At 43.0% G+C, this 22,968-nt stretch overlaps 1 protein-coding gene across 6 annotated transcripts in view; it reads left to right on the top strand.

Moving 5' to 3' along the window:
- Nucleotides 1-22,968, top strand: part of cadm4 (cell adhesion molecule 4) — a 154,238-nt gene that overhangs the window by 106,963 nt on the left and 24,307 nt on the right. For 5 of the 6 annotated variants that reach the window (XM_039805902.1, XM_039805904.1, XM_039805898.1 and 2 more), the window contains exons 1-2: nucleotides 5,898-8,186; nucleotides 16,950-17,096. In XM_039805902.1, the coding sequence (XP_039661836.1) occupies nucleotides 8,102-8,186; nucleotides 16,950-17,096 (232 nt within the window). In that variant the 5' untranslated portion in view covers nucleotides 5,898-8,101. Of the gene's footprint in view, nucleotides 1-5,897; nucleotides 8,187-16,949; nucleotides 17,097-22,968 lie in introns of those variants that run through there. The other variant, XM_039805899.1, reaches the window with a different exon arrangement.

Genomic DNA, 22,968 nt, shown 5'->3' with positions numbered 1-22,968 from the left:
GTGTGTGTGTGTGTGTGTGTGTGTGTGTGTGAGTGAATGCATGCGAGTGTGTCTGCTGGCATAAAAGGTTGTTATGTGCTTTAGGTGTTAATTGGCTGAGGAGCTTCGTTAATATTCTCCTTGCGAGCCTGCTCGTCAGGAACAGAGCCGGCAAACTGATGAGTGTGTGATTTTCCTCCAGAGAGAGAAAGAGAGAGAAAGGGAGAAAAGAGTAACAGGAGTGACTTCAGTGCAACGACCCTCTGTAAGGTCATAGTGAAAGAAGAGTAGAGCAAGAAAAGGATCGGAAAAAGCAACAGAGGCAGAGAGAGGGCAAGCAGGGAGAGAGACAGACGAACAGGGAGGGGTCGGGAAAGAAGAGTGTAAAAGACAGAAAGAGATGGAAGGAGGGAGGGGAAAGAGAGATGTGATTAAAAAAGCCATAAAGGGTTCCATTGAAGCATTGGGTGAAAGGAAAGATTATATCATGCGAGGGAGAAATTATCCCTTTGTTAGGCATTTGTGAATTGGCGGAATGGGGGCAAGGCGGTTGGCTGGGTACCCCCAGGCGAGGTGGCACATACCCGCTTAATTCTAATCACCCACACTGTGACACGGCAGCACACAGCTAACCTAGTCCAGACCCCGCTTCCAGCTCCACCGAAATATACAAACCATCCTCCTGCAGAGCGCGCAAAAATTAAAGATCAGAAGCTGCGGCCTTGACAAGTTGATATGCACATCACTAACACATCACACGGATAAACCTGGAATGTAGAGAGCTAGATAGTGAACTGGTGTGTGCATATATAGGCACAGTGACAACCCATCTGTCACACCTATCTGTCACACACACACATCAGGGAACAAAGGAGCTTACCACACGTGTAACACGTAAATGTTATCTCATGCACAGGGAACACAAAGACGACTTCAGCAGAAGAAACAGTGAGCAGAGAGTCGTGGCCTGTCACTGGGAGGTATGATGCCACATGGATAATGAGTGTTACTCCCAGCAGGTAGCTTTGTAGCATGTGGCTCACAACGCACACAGAAACACTCGTTAGGAAGCTCCGACAGTACGTTCTCAACTTGGCAGGTAACACTGTTTGCATTTATCTGACTGAATAAGGGATGACTGAGCTTAGCGTTCGGTTGCATCCCAATGGGCGGGGGGCTTGCATGGTTCTGCATAATATAATACACCTCTAATGCATTCTTATATTTAAACTGTGTGTCTTTCTATGAATGCATGTACGAGAACAGCAAGGGCCAGGAGCCATGACTGCATTAAAAAGCCTCCAGCCTTGTTGGCCTATATACTCTAACACCTTGTATCTGGCAGTTCTCTTTATCTGAGCAAAAAAGAAAACCTGCAGCTACTGTACCTTGAATCCCACTGTATCTGATTACTGGTGTTACAGATGCTATTCACAATAGCGATGACTGTTACCTTTTCTGAAGCCCTTTTTCGTACACATAACCTGCATGGCTGCTGTGTTAACGTTTTGCAGCTGTACCTGTTTTTTCTGTTTGAACTAGAGCTACTATTCATAAAATGCCATTGTTTTTATCCCCTGAGAGTGGCTTTGACTCAGTAGCCTATAATTGCTGGTGTGTTCCAGGGACTACTCAGACATTCACAATGCAACCCCAGTTTGTCTCCTACAAAATACCTACATATACTCATTTGTTTTGCCAATTATGTTTTGAAGGAAAAGATATCGCTGCCGGGATTACGTTTAGTGGCAAGGTTTCTTTCAGTCCAGGATGTTTGACTGTCTTAAGCCCTATTCGCACGGGATAAGTATTACCTGGTGACCTCCAGTCATTTGTAATAATCGCTGAGGTTGTCTGTGATCTTAATCCCGTGCGAATCGGTCATGTCTGTAATTTGTAAAGTAATAATTCCCCCGCAAATGACCTACCATATTTCACCGAAAACGGAGGTCCTGTGATAATATTAGTCCCGTGCGAATCGGCATCTCTGTGATTTGGGGTCTAACTGGCTGCGTTGTCAATTATAAATGAAAAGTTTTGACATCATATCCGGGGGATAATGTCTTTAAATTTGAGTAAAATACAGACTTCAGTTATCCCGTGTGAATGCGCCAGACGAAATACAGACGTGTGGGGGTCATTTATAAACTACAAGAGGTCCCCAGGTAATACTTATCCCGTGCGAATAGGGCTTTATATAGCACACAAGTCACAGGGAGGAGGTTAGGATAGGTAGTTAGGCATACATACTCTGACACCAGAGATCAGGGTTTGAGTTCCGTTCTTAAAAGATTCGTTGTGGTGTGATTCATCCTATGCAAAAGAAACGTAACCATGCCAAGTTGGTTCATTTTAAAGAAAGAGGAAGATTTTGTTGAGACAAATTGCAACTCTGGCTCACATTACAAGACAAAAACATTTCTGGTAGTTTACAGGATGAAAGCATGTAAGAACGTTCCGAGTCCTGTGTTACCTGAATTCAACACAATGAATTAAATGACAAGCATTGCTATTGAGCTTCAACTGGCTTCTTCAACTACACTAGCACCAGCCATCAATAGCGTTTTTCCATTTTCAGTTCTTGCAGTCTGTCATTTGAGAGTGTTTAGTTTTAAAATACATGCTCAGTTCTTTGCCAGGCTTGAAAAGAATAAGATGAATGTGTCCCCTTAAATGCACGGTTGATGCATGTTAGATTGGGATGAGACTAATAATAGGATGTCTACAATGGCTACCACAGCGACTTTATTGTCTTTTATTCTACCCTGTAAAACCAGTGAAAAGACAGTGCCAGGTCTGTTGTCTGCCAGAATGTGAGCGTAATCTCCTGGTTTACTGTAGAGAAAGGTAGGCAAAGTAGAAGTATATGAAAAGACACACTGCCATGATCATGTACTCACATTCAAAACATGTCATTTAAAAAAAAGTAGTGATTCAAATACTAAAATCTGTTTTGTATTCCTGTTAGCCTGTCGTGATGTGAGTCATATTGACTTGTATTTATTTGCCAGGCTCCACTGTCAACAGACTTTGAAAAATAAAGAAAATCAAAACTTTGTAATGCTAAATTGTGTGAGGAAAGACGGGTGCTGTCACTCGAAATGTACCCAAATGATTGGGCCGTATTGATTCCTGTGCCCAGGAGCGTGAGATGAGCAGGAAGTAGCCTGAGCCATGCTGTTCTCTTAATACATCCACGAGCCGTGCCTCCAGAAAATGCAGTCACCGATAGTGTCCATAGATCGAGGAGCTGTGACTTTTCTAATTTGAGAGTTCAGAGCAAACCCACTTGGATTAGCTAGTGCATGGCCCTCAGGCTAGCTATTTACACCAAGTCTGACAAACAAGAAATCAGAAAGACAAGAGGGGAAGAAGAGCAGAGGGCCAACGAGGGGCTGAGCATGTCAAGCCTGATGTGAATGTACTCAGAGCTGGGTCAAAATAGCTGTTTATGAGAAAAATGGCCTATAATTTGGTATTCATGATGTTGTCCTTGTAAAACTTTAAGCCCATTGGTTTTGCAGTATCTTAAACAGTAGTTGTATAGTACTGTGTATTTTATACACTGTATATAATCCCAGAGAAGATTTCTCAATCAGGACAGTTCAGATAAAACTTTCTTGTGAGTGATTAAACTTTCTGGTAGTCTGGGACTTTGTGGCAACTCCATAAAACAAACTTTACAAAAAGAAAAGGGAAAAACAGAAAACAAAGCTTGAAACTACTATTTTAATTGCACTTTAGAATCTACACAAACACAATCTATATTCATGAATATCTATATGTATGAGTTCACATGCCTATGTTAATGTAACCGCAATAATACTTGGATGTTCACTTGTGCTGAAACGCCCTTGGAGAGATGTTCATTTGATTTATCTTCACCTTTCAAGAACACATGCTCTCCTTGACACTTTGCCTGCTAATAAACCCTCAAGATTCACACCTACACAGACACATGTAACCCCCACAACACGCTCACACACACACATACACACACACACACACACACATAAACACACACACATTCTCCCAACCCACCAGCACGCACGACCTCAAGGGAGACATAAGAAATAAATTCAACACTTCCGCTTACCCAAGAAGCGCCTTAAGGACAAAAAGAAATTTAATCTCGGATAAGCCTCCCGATAGAATCTCTGCATTAGCTCTCTGCTGCTGGTTCGCAGCTATCCCATCAACCCTTACCTCCCACACCTTGGCCCGATTCCCTCGCATCTCTCCTCCTCTACACTGCTTGTTTTGTTGGAAATTGTCTCTCCTCTCCTCCCTTGCATCTCTCCGACTGTCTCACCACTTCTTTTCACTTTCCTTTTTCTCTCCTTTGTCCTTTGTCTTTAGTTGGACTCTTTTCTTCACTTATTACTACTGTTAGTCCCGCATGTCTCAACAGCTTCTTTCCATTCTTCCCAACAGCCTCCATCTCTCTCTCTATTCCCAGTTGTGAAACATACTGTATATATCTATATTTCTGTTCCTCTCCCATGTCGGAGCGCTTTAATACCATTGGTATTAAATGCTGGCAGGACCTCCTCGGCATACTTAAGCAGGCAGGGATCCTTGTAAGGCTGTTTGAGTGCTTAATATTTTCAGCACGCCGCTGACTTAAGCCCCTTAAGTGCTTTGGCAACACTTATTCCACGGTGGCACCAATGAAGCCCATTAAAAATTTGATTTGGATGAGAGAAAGGGGGGGGAGAGAAAAAAGAGGAAGGGGGATAGGGGACACAATTTGCCATTACCTCCCTTCCTTCCTCACACACTGCGACAAAAACAAATACACCCATCAGGGGGTTGCCCACACAGGGACTTTGACACACACACACACACACACACACACACACACACACACACACACACACACACACACACACACACACACGCCAGTAGGGCAATGTTAGCAATGTGTTATTGTTTTTGTCTGTAATTATGTCTATAAAGCCCTTTGTGATGACCCTATTTCGTTAAAAGCCCTTGATAAATACATTTGACTTTATTTGAGTTGATAATAGGGAACAGCATGTTTCAAATTTAATGCATTAAGATGTTTGTAAATGCAGCGTGTGGCAGATTAGAACTGAAAGTTTATCATCACTTGATTAAGAACAAGAAGAGGTGCTGTTATAATAGCAAGACTGTGTTGCCTTTCACATTTTACAAGACAATGAAAGTCATAGACACACAGTCAAGTGTAGTTAGCTTCCACCATTGGCATTGTATTGCCAGTTTTATTGCCAATAGCAGTAATGTTATAACATGTGGCAATGAGCATAAACAAAGTAAATGCATTATGCACGATGTGTTGATGCAAAATATACTGGCAGGTTGTACTAGCAATGTAGGCAGTGATTTCTGTTTCATCATTGTAAAAATATGAAGCTGATATCTTTTCATGGGCCAGGTTCACATCAGCATAATTCATAACACAGTCATAGTCACATTCAATTCTGCTATATCCACATCCACTTTGAATTACAAATGCCACACATAAACATGTACACAGTTCTTTTCCGCAGACAGCCATGCGCATCCCTGCAGCCATAAAAACGGCCATTTAACATAAAGAGGCACTATGATGCCTCTGTGTGTGCCTGCAAGGATAAATTAATGGGTAGTAGATAGTGAAAGGGCCAAACAGACAGCCAAATGTACACTCTGTTTCAGTCAACGCTGGACAGACGAGTACATTCAGACACACGCCGCCACTGTTGGTTGACCTGAAAGAGAATCATTGTCACTGCTTCCATCCACACACACTCATCTCTAACCTTCACAAAATAGTATGCAAAATATGCAGACACTGATCCCACACTGACACACACACATTCTAAGCAAGGGGAGGGTGGCCAGGGTTATATAAACAAGTGGAACACCGAAAACGGATAGACAGATGGATGTGATCAACAGTCATACCACATTGGGATTACAGCAATTTGCTAATTTTCATAGATCATCAGGAAAGAAGTAAAGCCAAAGGAGGTCAAACTTTGTAGGAACTAACAAGCTCCTGGACTGGAGGACTAAAGGAAGACGAGGCGAGAGAAAAAGGATAAACTAAAACCAATTTGAGCTTGTGAATATACTTTTTTTGCAGTCCATCTGATGCCAGGCCCCAGACCTGCTGGACCCGAGTTGCTGGTGCACACACAACATTGAGTAATTTTCTCAGCGTCAGCCAGTTGACCGGTGAAGTCAGTGCCGTAGGGAAGATTGGCGATGATCCGCTTTCGGCTTTGCCAGAAGTGTCAGGGCCATCGTTGTTAGAGCTCATTGTGTTTTGCAGTGGCGCACAGAGTGAGAGAGCGCGGGCAGTGTGTAGTAATCTAAGGATGACACCCGCACTTTATTCCATCAGAAGTGCTCAGTGAGGTGTGTGGTGTAGCTCATCACACTTTGTCTCTGCACTACAAACACACACACACACACACACACATTTTAAACCCCCGTATTTGCACATACAAACACGAGAGCTACACACTCCCAGAGACTGACGATGCATTGGATCGGAACTCTGTCCGGATCTTAAACACAGCAGACTTTCAGATCGGGGAGTGTATGAGTGGAGTGCATCCAGTGGAGCATGTTGGAAAGCAAGAGTTAGGCAGGTCGATGTTGCACGATTACACTGTCTGATACCCTGTGATTATTCTGAGGAGTCTAAAATTACCATGTAAAATTGCTGTCCATTTACGCTACAGTGTATGCATGATAGCGTATTGAAAGGGATACCATTCAAGCGAATAATGGTAGATACCTCATCAAAGTATAGTCTCTGGAGTAAAATAGACTAAAAAGTGTAATATCTGAAACTAAAGCGTCTGACTGCAGTTTGCTCAACCTCTTGCTGGTTGGCTATTCTACACAGGGCAAGCACTTCCACTCTGTCTTTATAGAGCGGCACTCAAGCTCAATAGATTTTATTTAACCTTAGCTATCTCCAGATGAGTTGTAGTGAGATAGTGTCTCCATCTCTCCAGAGGCCTGGCCGGTTTGGTTAAAGCTCAAAAGAACATTGACTTCTGCCTACCGATTTGTCTGGTGAGAAGTGCAGAAAACCTTGTTTAACTCATTAAAATACAATGTGTTAGAGAATGAACAATGTTGCCCTAGATTTCTCTCTGTCCTCGAGGGCACGATAGCTCTATTTCAAAAGTTAGCAATACACTTGACCTGCTTTGGAAGTCAGTTTCTCAGCCTGTATCTGACTGAAATATAGTATTATTGATGTTTTCCGTTCCTTGGAGCAGTGTGGTTTGACCTACACGAGACAAGCAGTCTGTTGTTGTGGTTAATTGTGTGGGTGATTGTTGAAGCGCCCTGTGCTTAGAACTAGCCTAGCTCCCAGTTTGACACTGCAGTCGGTGATGAGCTAATTAAGTTGTCCCTTATTTGGTTAATTGCATAGCTGCCATTACTGAATACTCTTGCTGGTAAAGAACACAATATTACAGGTCTGCTTTGGTCACTTTTGGTATTGGTTTTGTGGTTTATTGATCTGAGAGTCTTGGGCTTTAGTCTCAGGAGGTTAGGAGCCCTGTGGTAGAAAATAGCTAGCCTAGCAGTGTTTGCTTTGTTGTCGTTTCGAGCTCCTCTACTGCTTTATAACAGCAAAACCCATGCACCGTATGGATTTAAGACAATGCATGTCGTAAGTTCTTTCTAAGCAGCACAAGGTGCTAAAGTCAACAGTGGAACTTTTTGTTGCTCTAAGCTCATCTCCTTGTGCATTGTGATATAGTGTCTAAATCACTATCTCTGTTAGTGCCCTGAGCTCTGGCCAAACGTCTGTGGATTGCATGCAAGCTCTGGCTACAATTCAGTGTTATGTGATTTAGCAGTTTCTTTGCATGTGTTGTGACGCAGTGTAGCACATAAGAGTCCTTTATTTAAGTGTTGTCCTCAAACAACAACTTCTGTCTGATTGCACTGAAGTAAAGCTGGGCAGTTAGCGTGTGCACGTGTCTGCAGCATTGCAGTTGAGAACAAATCAGAGTGTGTGTGTATGTGGACTGGTTTGTCTGTAGCAGTGCAGGCAGGGTCACAGAGGAGCCATTGATCAAACGTGCACATACACACATACACACGCACAGCTTCTCAATACACAATGAGGCCTGTCCTCTGCCGCCTCCTCCCTGCCCCCTTCTCTCTGGCCCTACGCAGCCTGGTCCTGGTCCTGCTCTGCATCACTCGTAAGTCATGCACGCATGAATACCCACATGTGAATACACACACACATACACAGATTAAATGAGACGTGCAGTATCGATTCTAGAGGGAAACTCAGCTATCATTAAACACCAAATAAGTCAGGGAAACAAGCACATAATATTCACATGTACACTCCTTTCACATTACAGCCAGAACTTGGTAATTTAGTCTAAGCACAAGCTCCTTGTTCTTTAATTTAAACTCCCTGCAGATATTTCTCTAAATGTTGTAATTTGATGCCTCCGTTATATAAAAAGAGAACACAATTGTGTGTACGATACTAATTGGTGTAAATTGATACGGAATGACATCCAGTGCAGTGCCCAGCACATGACCAAGGGAGGATTAGCTCGCAATGGAATCGCGAAGTGAGAGCTTCAGATGAATTGTTCAAAATGCTGGTAATTAAGTTAGAATTTGTGATTAAGAATATAGAGAATTGGAAGACAGGAGCATATGCCCAAGGGGTGACAGTACTGGGGAATGAGAGACCAGGCAGAGAAAGAGAGTGGACAGATGGATAACAATACTTAAAGGGAAACAGACATTTCTCTCTGTTTTCAAGAAAGATATAAGAGTGGCTGAAGCCTTTTTTCTCAGCTCTCCTCTGAAGAACATTATAAAAGAAAGTTGGACCCCAGAGTGCCAAATGGAGAGGTTGTGCAAGAGGCCAATAAGAGAGACAGACTGACACAAGTAAAGAAGGCCTGGCCAGATAGAAATGTTTACTGTATGTGATGGAGCAGCAGAGGCAGAAATAGAGAAATCGAGAGAAAGAGATGGAGAACAATGCAGTCTGTGTGTGTGTGCAAGAAAGACAGAGATGGAGAGGAGCGGGTACAAGATAAAACAAGAGACTAGGCCTCAAAAAGAGCTGCTTGAGGTCGAGATTTGAAACCAAGAGTCAAAAGATTGATTGAACACAAGGCAGAGATGGTGAGAAAAAACAGTACATGAATTGAAGTGGTATACGTGGCAGAGTCACTAGGTGCTATTAATACCTTCTGTCGTTATTGTTATTAGGCATTTAATACAGGGAGATGTTCTTATCCCGATGCCGGGAAACAAGTGTTGTGCTGCTGTGCACAGTTCCTTCTCTTCATTTTTTGCATATTAGATCAACATAAGGACATTGTGTTTTGTGGGATGTTGAGGGGGATGCTGGTTGAGGGTGACAATGGGGGAGAGAGGGATACAGAGAAAGAATGAGTTTCTTGGCAGTCAGAGTGGTTATGTAATTCATGCCAGTAGAGCAGTTTTGTGTTGAATGTGGATACACATATACTCTCGTACATATTTAACACACAAGCACACACACTTGCTTTCAAATGCATGCACACAACCGTACATTTCGCTTTCCCATATACACATTAATCAGCGTCACACACAAATGTGCCACAGATACACACCAGAGGGAAGTCAGCCATGGGCTGGATTTTGAAGGGGTGTTAAGACCAGTTCTTTTGGCTGTGGTTCTTTTGGCTGTGGTGAATCTCCAGTGTGGTAGCCACCGCGTAATAGCCCTGTAAATTTCCTTTAAGCTGCTGTTGGGGTGTGTGTGTTGGCCATTGTCGCAGCCGGGTTGTTGGGGCTGTGACAGACCCAGGCCATAAAGCGCTGCACAGTAGATAGAGCTAACCAGCTTTGACTGTCAGGAGAGGAGACAAGAAAGAGAGGTAGAAAGGACAGAGAGAGGATAATATTGGTTTGAGAAGGGTAAGAAGAGGTGAATAAGAGAGCAGAATAAGTAATGGGATGGGTGGACAAGAGGAGAGGAGAGCGCTCAGGGAAATGCAATGCAGAGAGGGAGAGGGAGAAGAGGGGATGGGATAAGAGAGGGACAAGGTGATTGAAATATGCCTAAGGGCCGGAGAGACATAAAGATGTGAAGGTCAAAACGAGAGATGCGGGAGCAGGGAGGAGAGGGGAGGTAGTAAAAGGAAAAGGTGATGAGAGAAAGAAGACAACAGATTTCAGTGCTGAGGATGGAGGCAGTGTGACTGGGGAGCAAAGTCAGTGTTAAAAACAGGATGTAAAATATAAAAATATGAATGAAAGTAAATGTTTCTAATGAGAGGTCAAGAGTGAACGGAGACAATGTTATGCTGAGATTGCTGATTAGCAGTGCAGTGCTCACAGACACAGTATGGGTGATGGAGAGAGGTTCTGAGAGAGATTAGGAAACAGGCAGAGAGAGAGAGAAAGTGGAGAGATGGTTAAGCTATACAACTGGCAATTAAAAGAAGCAAAAGTAGAGAAGAAGTTGAAAGAGGGAGAGAAAAACTGAGATATTCAGTCTCCCGCTCCAATCATTTGTTTTGTCCTCTTGTCCCATTCACTCCTCTTAGTTTTTTCTGTCTTTCCCTTGCTCCCTCTCTTTCGCTCTCCCGGCACACTATAAAAACAGCACGATTATGCTGCAGACTTGAGCTGCAGAACAAATCACATTTAGCGAAGGAGAGTGTGGAGATAGAACCAGCAGAGAGGGGGGAAAAGATTCCCACTGAGTCAGAAAAAGGGAGAGCGAGAGAGAGATTGCAAGGAGAATGAAAGCCTATTGCAACTTGGAAGGAAACTATTGCAGAGGGGGGGGGGACATGAAGAAAGAAAAGGAATGAGGGACAGGAGTGAAAAGACGGAGTAAAGAGACAGCCGCTAACAGGAGAAAGAAAGAAAGTTGTAACTATTCTCCTGAGGCCCAGGAGAGAAAGAGAGAATCTTTAGGACAGCGCTGGTGAGGAAGATGCATGATGAGCGATGCAATAAAAGATAGCAGGGAAGAGAAGAAGGAAAAAGACAGGAAGAAAGGAAAAGGGACTGATGAAGGAAGGTGGAATCAAGGATTAGATCAGGCAGAAGGTGGGCAGAAGAGGGATGGAGAGACTGTGGCTTTGAATAAAAGGAGAAAGAGAAAGATGGTGAGAATCAGATTAGACAGGAAGGCAGCGGGAGGAGAGAATTATGAGTTGTGGACTAAGGTGAAGCAGCGATGGGGGAGGGGGATTTACTCAAATAAGGGAAGAAAAGGAGGACAGGGGAAAGCGACAGAACGAAGGTAATGAGAGACGAGAGCGAGATTTGCTAAGGATTATGTATTATTTATAGAGGGAGCATTTTTTTCTCTTCTTTGCACTGGATTGGATTGGCAGAGTTCTGTCTCCCTCAGAGAGATGGAGTGATAATTTTAGACTGGGAAGAGAAAGGGGGGAGAGGGAAAGGGGAGAGTTGTGGGTCTGCACAGGGAGGTATGGAGGAGAAGAACCTCAAAGTCAGCTATTTTAGAGTTAGTACACCGCAAAACTCTGTGATTAACCTGGAGCAAGTGTGCGTGCACACATAAGCTCACACACATAAACATTGTAAACTTAATTTGCAAACATACTGTGGAAACAGGCTCGCCTCGCCGACTCGGGGGATAGCTGGGAAAAAAATGGGATGCATCCAGATGGGGAGAGATAGAGAAGTTGCCAACGGACGACCCCATAAGAGTGGAAACTATGAGCTGCTGTTATTGTTTTAATTAAAGCAGCAATAGCATGCAGGGTTGTGCATTGTAGTCTCCTGCATCGATTCCCCTGTAAATCCGTGGCCAGCATGCAAAGAAAACACAAGCTCTTGGCCCACATCCAGTTGAAAGATAATGAGAGATAATGAATAGGGAGACAGTGACTGCACTACTTCAAGGATACATGGAGGGGGCTTGTTTGGGGCAAATGGAGACAGCTCATCTCTTTTGTGGCTTGTCTTTTTGTTCCATCTTTTCCTCTCTTCACTCTCCGAGACATGGAGAGAGAGAAATAAGGGCAGAGTGAAACCGAGGGGGAGAGAGACGCAGCGAGGCGGTAATTCAGCCCGCTAACCCTGCACCAGTGAGGCAGTTTCTAGAATTTACCGTGACCAAGGGTGAGCCAGCAGTCCACCTGGCTGCCTCCCAAATCCCCCTCTTTTAACTCTCCACACCTCCCTTTATCCCCCCTGTGTCCCTCTATCCCCTCCCTCCCTCGTCTTATAACTCAACCCCATTGTGGGACCATTAGGAAGGGCCCCTGAACAGCCTTGTCTTATGAATTTGCACGCCTATTATTTATTTATCTGTTTATGTATTTTGAAATGATGGCCCTTCTCAGGTCTCTATTGCCGTAGTAAATAAAGGCTCCTTTTTTTCCCAGTGACAGCAGGGGTAGAGGCATTTCAAATGATGAGAAACACCAATTCACCGCTATGAAATACTGCCCCCGCTTGGTTGGAGAGAGAAGTGATTGTTGTTGTTCCCCCTCCTGTTTTATTTATCAGTTGATCATAGCAGTCAGTGCACTACCATGGTATCGATTGCTCTCAGCATTCTCTCGTAATATGATTAAACTCTTGTGGAGTATTTTATTATGGGCACAGATTTTAATGGGGGCCAGATTAATACCTCTGTCCCAGAGGTTGATTCCCTCCCCCTCCTTCTCATTCCCTCTCTGTACTATACTATTGCTGGTAAACAGAGCACAGGCTCATGGCCTTGATGTGAATGGCAGCCTATAAAACCTATAGTCAAACTAAAGTGCTGTACCCAGCTGCGTTATGAGCGGGAGTGGAAGAATATGCGTCATCTCTCGTATATTTCGTCCAGCCCCCGCCAGCTGCATTATTATACACAAACCATCACTTCCTAACTCCCTGCTATCATTTCCTGGTTAGAGCCCTATTCCCCCACCGTCTCTCTATCCCTCTGTTCCCTTCGCCCAGATTGATCATCCACCAGCAGCCAGCAGGTGTTTCTGGGTGGCATCTCTCAGCAGGCAACAGCGGATGCCAGCCATCTCGCTTGCAACAACAATTTATTTATTTTTACTTTTCTTTGTCGCTTTTCTTTGCGCTTTACTGCTACGCCACTGCAGCTAATTTCCTTTGAAGGGTTGACAGCTGTCGGGAGAAGTGGATGTACAAATGGACGGCTAATTAGTTTTTCTGGCCTCCTCCCAGAAGCAATCTTCTGACCGCTTGTCTGGAGTCGCTCTCCCACCTGAAGCCCTGTTTCTCTGTTGGTTCTGATGGGTCACTAATCACACACAGACGCTGCACTGACTTGCCCGGGATGCACTACAGGAATATTACAATTAACATTGTTTAAAACAATGGCAGCCTAGCCCGGTTGCCATGGTGATGAGTAATAACAGCCATTACTAAAATAATTGGGATGGCGGTGGCAGGCCCTGATGGCCCCCGATATGAATCACAATATTGATGCAGAGAATGGGAGCAATAATGACTACAATTAGTGGTAATTGTCAAGTTTTTTTCTCTGTTCCATAGAGTATTAGAGTCCCCTTTGTCTTTATCCCCTCTTGGTTTCTTTCCGTCTTCAGTTCAATATCCACTCTGTCTCTCTGTTTCCCCTGATGTGATGAATATGTAGGCTTTGAGTATTTCATTAAAAGAGATTAAAATCGAGGGGAGAATTAAATTTGGATGAAGTTGGCGGGATCAGATGATGTCAAAGCAGCTTAATTGAAATATGCCAACCCCTGCATATGCACATCCAATGCACATGCCCACCTATTGTGCGCAAACACCCACACACACACAAACACACACACACACACACACTCTGAAACTTAGGACACACTTGGTTGCAGATATAGACATTCATTTTGGCCCAAAGCAGTCAAGTCAGCAACTTCTGCCATGGCAGCGACCATCTGTTTGTCTCACAACATTTCCAGCCTTCTGAAGGTGTTTTAAAGAGCTCTGCTAGACCCAGCAGTGAAATATGTATAGTCCCGTCGTCTTTATCGGCACTTCTTATTGCCTCCTTTCTCATCATGCTTCGATATTGATGTCATTCCTTCTCTAAATCATCCCCACTGCCACAAACTTTGCCTGGGAGAGAGGGTATGCAAATAGGGATGCAAATTGGTAAATACTAGTTTTGGGAGCCCAGCAGGCTTTTTTTCCCACTGTTGGCTGGAGCCTTATGGCTAATTGCGCATAAATTATTTGAATTCCAATTGCGAGCACTGTGTCCATTGTGCTCAGCGGGAGGTGTGACTTAGCTGAGCTGTGTCAACAGCCTGACCCACAAACACTGAGGGCGCTCCAATCAGAGCATAATCAACCTCCTCATTACTGACTCTTGGGCTGTCAGCAACATCAAAGAGGCTCTCTGCTGTTTCTCAGCCCCCTTGTCTAAAAATATTTGGTTTAGGAGCCAGAAAAGTTCATTAGAAAATAATGTACAAACGTTTCTGTGAGTGTCTGCGTCACTCCGCATGACTTTTTGCCATTGTGTGTATACAGTATATTTAACTTGTATTTGTATAGCATAACATAAATGTACACAGCACATCAATACACATAACTATACAGACGCAACAAACGATGGGGCAGCTCTAAAGGCCAGGAAGGAGAAGATAAGTGGAAACAGCAAGTTTTAGGAGGACAGTCAGTAAGTGGCGAACAGAGAAAAGACAAAAGGATAAAAAGATAAAAAAAGACAGCATCACATAAAAATCAAGTCTATAAAAATGTGTTTTAAAAAGTGACTTAAAATATCTGTCCGTCTGATTCAGCAAGCCTTATCTCCTCGGGCAGGTCGTTCCAAAGCCGAGGCGCCCTGATCGAGAAGGCACGATCACCTCTGGTTAGAAGCCTCGACCTTGGAACGGTTAAAAGGGCCCCGCCCAAGGACCTAAGGTTGCGAACAGGCTCGTATGGGACAAGCATCTCCGAGATATAGTTGGGGGCCAGACCGTGACGAGCCTTAAAAGTGATCAGTAAAATCTTGAAATCAATTCTAAAACGGACAGGGAGCCAGTGAAGTGAAGCTCGGATTGGATTAATGTGTTCCAGCTGATAAAACCAGTGAGAAGCCTGGCTGCTGAGTTTTGATATGCATTCTCATTTGTGAGTGTGTGCTTCCTGGAGCATGTGCAGACACATACAGGTGTCTGTGTGTATGGGCATATTCATTCCCCCCAATAAAAACAAGACACAACACGCTCAACTCACACATGAGGCTAGACTTTAAAGAATGGGTGCTGGAACCTTACAGTAATATGGATAATTATATTACAGTTTTTGCCGATTGCTTACACAGTGAAATAAGTATTACACAATTATCAAAACCTTACACTCAAGGAGCAAAAAATTTGCCCAGATGTGCACCACCATAAGCACTCACACTTTTTGCAAAACAATACACACAGTGATTTGCAAAACACTAAACACACTTGTATACATTTAAACACAGAAGTATATCATGATGTCACTTCCTTGTAATTCCAAAGCACTGATTACCACACCTACGAGCCAATCTGTGAAACGCAGCCATTAGGTACGCAAACACATGATTGCTTAATTGTAGACACACCACTCAGGTTTAAGCACTATAAAAATGCAGCAGGTAAGTCTAGTATTTTCTGTACTGTATTTTCAATTAATTGTAGCCTGTACTGGATACAGTATTTGATGTGTGTCTGTTGTTTGCTGAGCTAACAGTGTTATGCATGCTAGTAGCATGAAAACTGGGACATGTTTTGTTTTGGTTTCCCATGTTGACTCAGTCTGCAGCATTGGTCTTGTGTAGTGTTTAATGAACTTATTGTATACCGGTATTTGCACTTTTTTTTTTTTTTTTTTTAATATTTTTTTTGTAAAATGTAGTACTATAAATTGTTTTTATAAATTAGTGTATAGTTTTTGCAAGAGTGTTTCATTTTGCAAAGGGTCTGAGGGGTTCTGCTAATTGTGTGTGTGGTTGTGCTAATTGTGTGTAGTGTTTTGAAAAAACGGTCCTTGTAAGGCAAGACTAGGACAGCACTCCGATATTTATTCCCAAAAGTAGTGAGTGTTCCCCCCCCCCCCAGCACTTTCCAAAAACCTGAAATTAGGACCATTACATCAGGATAATGGAGTGTAATTGGTTTGGTTTGGCACCTGGAGAAATGGCATTAAGAATGTGTCAAGTGCATTCGAGGCTGTCACAATGGTCTCACTGCTCTACACTTTGGCCAGCTTTTTACACTGAGGCCTTGACAGAGTCATACGATGAGACCGCAGTTTAAACTATTAATATAAACACATGTGGTGGCAGTCCAACCTGTGATCTGCTTGTGTGCCTTTGTGTGAGAGTGTTGGTCCGTGTGTGTGTGTGTGTGTGTGTGTGTGTGTGTGTGTGTGTGTGTGTGTGTGTGTGTGTGTGTGTGTGTGTGTGTGTGTGTGTGTGTGTGCTGGAGTGTGTCTAAATTCAGGACAGACAGCCACTTAGAGACTTAATAAGGCATTATGTATTCAAATGTGTGTGTTGATGCATTCAGTTAGACTAGCCAGAGGCAATAGGCCTGTTTGTATGTGTGTGTTTGTGCACGTAAAAAGATGAATAGCAGTAATTATCATCATCCCGATTATAATCATAAGAACACATTGTTCATAAGGACCCTATTTTACTTGTTGAGTCCTTCAGCGTCTTTTCTCTTGCTCTCAATCTCTTTGTCTCCATCACTCTGTCTCCTTCTCTCTTCTCCTCCCCCTCTCCTTTTCTCCCTTGTTGTGTCCATATGATGAATAGCGAGTAAATGAAGGATGCTTTAAGTACCTAATTTTGAAAGGTTCTTTCTCAAGCGCAGTGCAAATTGAACATCATTTTCTCCGCATCTGTTCCTCCTATTTGTCCCCCTCCTCTTCTCTGCCTCTTTTTCGTCCTCTCCATCGCCCACCCTCTGTATCACTATATCAACGTTCATCTTTCTCTGTTTCAGCCCGTTGTCAGGCGGTGCAGGCGGAGAATGTGACCGTCTTGGAGGGAGGTACGGCCCAGATCTCCTGCCGCCTGCAGAACTACGATGGATCAATCGTGGTTATCCAGAATCCCCGCCGGCAGACCCTCTTCTTTAACGGCACGCGAGGTGTGTAGCTGCGTGCACATTTGTCTCTGCGGACAAACCTAATCTATCTGTGTTTATGCATTTGACCTCAGTTCCATTTGAAGCCAGTCTTTTAAAGACATTAGCAATGACTCACCAACACTTGCACTGTTACAATACATTTTTCTTATTGCAAATGTCCTCACTTTGCCTTTGAAGCGATTCCACATTAAAAAGTCAGATAACCCCAGAGTTAATTTAGATGATGGTTTTTCTCTCTGCCCAAACAGTGTGACTGCTTTAACTGTTTTAAAAGCATAGTTCAAAGCTCTCTGCATAATCTACTTTTAACCCCTGTGATGAGATCAGAACTTATTACAGCTCCTCATTAGAGCATGGCCTTGGCAATCACATGTTTTCTTAGAGGCGGCGTTATGGCAAATTATCATTGTAACCAATATTATAATGAAGGCAGATTTCATTGAGGGCCTCGGGGTAGGCAAACACTACTTTTTTCTTAACTAATTATAGCAAAAGCTGCCACCTTAGCCAGCTTTTCTGTTAGTGCTGCTAGGAAACCTCTGAGCAAAAGAACGATCAAGAATAAAACATTGCCTTTGAAACTCGTGCGAGGAAGCTAATTGGAGCAAAATTTTGGCGTTATGTCTTGTGTTAGCAATAGTTATTTATGCCCTAGTAATCAATATAATAAACTTCTTAAGACGTTAGCTGAGGCTTAAGGCTATGGTGTAAAATTGTGGTTTATAACTGTTAGAGTTAAAGGCAAGGGGGTGAATTTGAATATATTCAAATAGTTTTAGTTGTTCAAGCTTAAGAGACCACGTCAACCTAACAACCCAATGAATGCTTTGAGGGTTAAAAATAATTTTTTACAGTATGCTAAACCACTAGCAGCTGCTAGTTTTACCAGTAATTGGCTGTGGAAGCTTTGTGAACGAGCCCCCTTTGCCCCAAGTCAACAACAACAACATGCACACAAAAAACATGGGCACTGCATGATCAATAAACAAATTGTAGACTGAATGGTTAGCCCATTCAGTCTCTCTGACATGCTGCTCCGAAAATAGTTTTGAATGGTTATGATTCTGAAAAGCATTGTTCTGCTGTTGTAGTTTTGTGACAGGTGCTAATTTTCCCAGCGTGATTTAGACTCTTAGAGTCTGTGTGCTGAGCCAACTTCACTCAAGCTGCTCTTGCTGAATGTTGCTGAGTTCCAAAGTAGTTTATAAGATACACATTATTATTTTAATCTCATTCTGCTACTGTTACACAGGACATATTTGAACTGTGATTCATTAATTCAGTTTAATCAGATTTAATTGAGTTGAGAGAGAACTGACGACCGCATCAGATGGCCAAAATATAAATAAATAAATAAATGTTTGTTCCTAATATTACAGTGTTTGTATTTGTCTTATGGATTTTTGCGCATACGATAGATAAAGAACTCCTCCGCTGCAAGGACCATGCAAGTGCCAGTCTCACGCAGCCTTAACATGGCTGCATATTCATCATCTCTCCAGTATATAAAATGGCAAATTAATTCAAGTGCTAGTTGTGTGTTGTAGGTTGACATCCTCAACTGTAGTAGCATGGTTAAAGAAATGAATTGTGAAAGTGGCAAAAAAAAAGATTGGCTGCCAGATCCAGAACTGCAGTTAAACCTCCACATTATAAGGAGAAGTCAAACTTTCACACACTAGCTTATATGAAGATAGACTTTTCTCAAACTGTCCAAGAACTGCTTGAACATACATGAACCTGTGTTTTTAACCACCGAAAATAAATGCAAAACCTTGCAACTAAAAGGCATAAATATTTATGTATATTTGTGGAATATTTCTATATGTGAAAGTTTCCGCTTGAACACATTTTCACATGTCTATTCATTACAACTTCTAGCACTTGTAATTACATTGATTCGACAAAAGACTCCTACACTCCCCTCGGGAACAGTCTCTGTCAAAGCAGTAGTCACTAAAGATTTTCGGAACAGTACGCCAAGATCAGACTAAATTACTGAAGAAAAAAGAGCTGATTTCACTGTTCACTGTTACAGCATTCAAATACTTTAGTTTTACACAACTTTTCTTCACTTGTTAGTCTCCGCGATCACAGAGCGGCCTTAATTGGGTAGTAGAGGTCGCTGCTTTTGGAAACCTTACTTTGAACTCTTCCCCCCAATTCTGTGAGATCAGCACTGCTGGTAAGTTCCATTAAGTATTTAAACAGAGCCGCCCCATATGCTCTCCCACAAGACATGGACTTGCACCGTTTGGAAAGCACGATGAAGCCTAATCAGAGCGAGGAGGAAGACGGAATGTGAAAGCTAGAATGAAAGAGAAAATGAGAAGGAATAAAGAAAGGAGTGGGGGAGGATGAGATGACAGTTAAGAAAGACCGCAACAGGGAGAGTAAGACAAGGGAGCGTCAGGCGATGGGGAGAGAGACAGCACTGGGAAATGATCCAAAGGTTAGGCAAGGCATAAAGTATAGATGGCTTCCTGTTACTAATTTAGCTCACGTAAGCACTGAAAAGCCTCGTTGGGGACATTTTCTGGGAGCGTGAATTACATCTCACTCTGGCTCTTTCTACCTCCAAGTTTGCTCCATCACTCGCTGTAGGGCTCTTCCATTTCTGCCTATTGCCCATCTGGCACCCAGATATCAGGCTAACAAACTGAGGCCTGTCTGTGCCGAGCCATTCCACACTAACTGTCCAAATAGAGGCGCTGCTGTAAGTGCTGTGAATTAGGCTGCCTGTTTTGCAGGAGAGCAACCAGCCAGGGGTGTGTTTTATGAGATTGTGGGGAATGATAGCTATAATAGAGCAGTGGAACTAACCAAATGGACCCTTTCTCCTCAGTGGTCCATATCTCTCTTTCTCCCCCTATTGCCAACTCTCCTCAGCATGCAAATGAGATAGAACAATAAAGGTGAAGTTGGACTTGAACAGAAGTCTGACATTTAGTTGCCATTTAGTGCATAGAGGGGAAAAAAGATTTACCTATCTGTGGGGAATAGCTCACAATGCTCTCGCTGCCATCCGGTGGAGGGGAAATGTTGGGGGTGTGGTAGAGCGATTAGTGGGGTGTACTTCCAGGAAGAGTGGACTTACTACATTGCTCCAGGCCGCTCTCTCAGTCCCCTGCGGATTTCTGTCTCTATCTATATTATTTTTTCCCGCCTGTCGCATTATGGAGCTATATTAGACTTTTTCTCTCATTCATTCATTCTTTCTTTCTTTCTTTCTCCTCCACTCTCTCTGGCACACATGCCCGCACAAAGCCAATATCTATACTCTAGTATCTGTGTTGTGATGAATTATGCTGCAAGATGGCCAGTTGTTACATCAGGGTAATGTCTGCTGGTCCCTACGTAAGCCGAAGCCAACACAAAGGAGTGAAGAGAGAGGGTAAAATAGAGATGGGGGGGGTGAGGGAGTCAAGTCGATACAAAGTAAGTCTTGAATGAGAATCTATGGACATCAAGCCAGTGTCACCCACAGGCTGTTATTAGTGTTATTTGTTATTATCAATTTTTTTCTTACCACTGATTCTACTCTTTCTTGAGAAACCAAAGGAAAAGTGTCGCACATTCAACTCTTCTCATCCTCTCTGTACTTTCCTTTCTTTTTCCTATATGTGCATTATGGGGTTGGTAAGTTGGTGTAGCTCATTGGTCTAGAGGTCCACGATTGAACGTAAAAAGAGAAAAAGACAGTAAAAGTGTTTTTACTCTTTGTTTCCAAAGTTTTTTCATCTTCTGAATTGTACAAAGTTTACACTGTGAACAATTGTAGTATTTAGCCTCACTGATTCAAAGGACTAGCCTGGGAAAACCGTGACGAACTTCAGGCAAATTTGAGATTTGCTCTGCAAGTCAGTCTGGCCAAGAGCCCATTCAAGCCCATTTCCAATTTTTCCAAATCAAGGCGAGCAGCTTTTTGTTTACGTTCAACATGACGGCTACCGAAGCGCAGCAACCCGTTGATGTCGCTGCCACGTCACCCTGATCGTTGGTCTGATTGGTTGAAGGACTATCCAATGCTCCCAGAGGCATTTGAGCGCCGTCCGTTGGTGACGCCCCTTTGGAAATGAGCTGCGAATGAACCTTGCCCAGACCCACTCTGTTACAACTGAGAAGGGTCTGGAGTCAACCAGGCTATCAAAGGACAGCACTTCTCAATTAAAAAGCTTTCCTGAAATCATGTTTGGTTGTGCAATAAGCACTATATTTGCATAGCCGTCTTCAAAAGAGTTACCAAGTTCTTCACAGCGAGTAAAACCATTATGATTAAAACCCAATAAGATCAACAATAAAAATGCCAGACGCTAATTAGAAATGGGCTTACAGAGGAATAAAACAAGCAGTTACAAAGAGAATGAATGAATACATTCTGGTTTAAGGATAGTCCAATCAGTGCTTGGGAAAATGAACAACAGTCTCTCTCAATGCTGGAAATGAGTGAACCAAGACATCTGTTATGTTGTATTAATGTACAGCCTAGAGCTGCTCCATCGAGACTGACTTTGCAAACTCTGTCTGAACTTTTTATATCAAACTGAGCTTTAGATTTAGCAGCACTATCAATTCCAGAGCAGAAATCGTCTGGGGTGCTGTCACAGTCACTATTTCTCCCATGTTTTGCCGTTTTTCCTCTGCAGCGCTGTCCATGGGAGTGACATCACATATTGGAGGGTGGTGAAAACTCTATTCTCGTTCCAGACTGTGGGAGATAGAACTGGCTGTTTGCTAATACAGAACAAACTATCTTGAGGCTAAGGAATAACTGATTCCAAAGCTAAAAATGTTATACCACTCAATTAAAGCAGCCCTTCACTTCACTTGTATGATGTACTTGCCAATGCCTGCAGAAAAGTAAATGTACTGTATTTTCAAAGATAAATAGAAAAAGTAATATATACTATAGACATTCATTAACACAGATACATGGTGTTATTGATGTGAAGTGTCTTCAACCAGGCCTGGCCAATGTCATTCAACTGCAGATCAACAAAGCAAAGCACTTTCCGCCCTGCAACTTTGGACTTGTAGTCAATCTAAGCTGTGCCCTTATCGGCAAGAAAAGTAGAAGCAATTCCAGCAACTGTCACTTTCTTGGCCAGTAAGTGGCAACATCAGCGAACCTACAGCTATAGGTCTGAACTGATATCCCTTCCCTGTAGGTGGTGCAGCTTTGCATTAGCATGGCTCCTTGCAGACCTCTGAATCACTGGCCACATGGAAGATTTTCTAGCAATTCAAGTAGGACTAGTGTTGTGGAAAGTGACAGTTGTTGAAAAAAAAAGAACCAAGCCAATTAGTGTGGGGCAGGTAAAATGCCAAAAATGGCAGGCCGCCAGAGCCTTTGTCTATGATGAAACCGGCAACCGATTTAGGCACTGATGATAATACTGCAAGATTGGAGGGATCTCTTTCTTATCACTCAAGTGAGCTAACCCACTCTGAGCTAGGCTAATCATACGCCGAGCCAGCTAGTTCACATGCCTACGTCAGTAACCCACTGGATCGGTAATTGACTTTGCTCGCCACTAGCATCCCTAGGCTAACTGCTTCAGCAGGACGGATACATCACTTATTGATTGGTTAGGGCAATGTTTCCGGTAACAGAAAACGACTAGGTTGAACACAATGTAGTGAAACAAAATGCCAAGTCAGTCTCATTATCTTGCTAGGTTTACACAGGTATAAATGGTCTGTCAATGAGCAACCCCTCCCCCCCTTGTGTAGAACCTGCAGCCTGCTAAATGTAAGTTTGTGAGTGAGGTATACGCTGCTTCCTGAGGTGCTTCTCATCTGAAAACAAATTTAAAATAAAGCAAAAAAGCCTGCCAGTAAAGTGTATTAAAACAAGTTCTTTAATATGAGT

This window comes from Perca fluviatilis, chromosome 7 (genome assembly GCF_010015445.1).
Source record: "Perca fluviatilis chromosome 7, GENO_Pfluv_1.0, whole genome shotgun sequence".
In the NCBI taxonomy this organism is placed as follows: domain Eukaryota; kingdom Metazoa; phylum Chordata; class Actinopteri; order Perciformes; family Percidae; genus Perca; species Perca fluviatilis.
The sequence above is the reverse complement of the archived record's forward strand: the minus strand, read 5'-3'. Positions and strand labels throughout refer to the sequence as shown.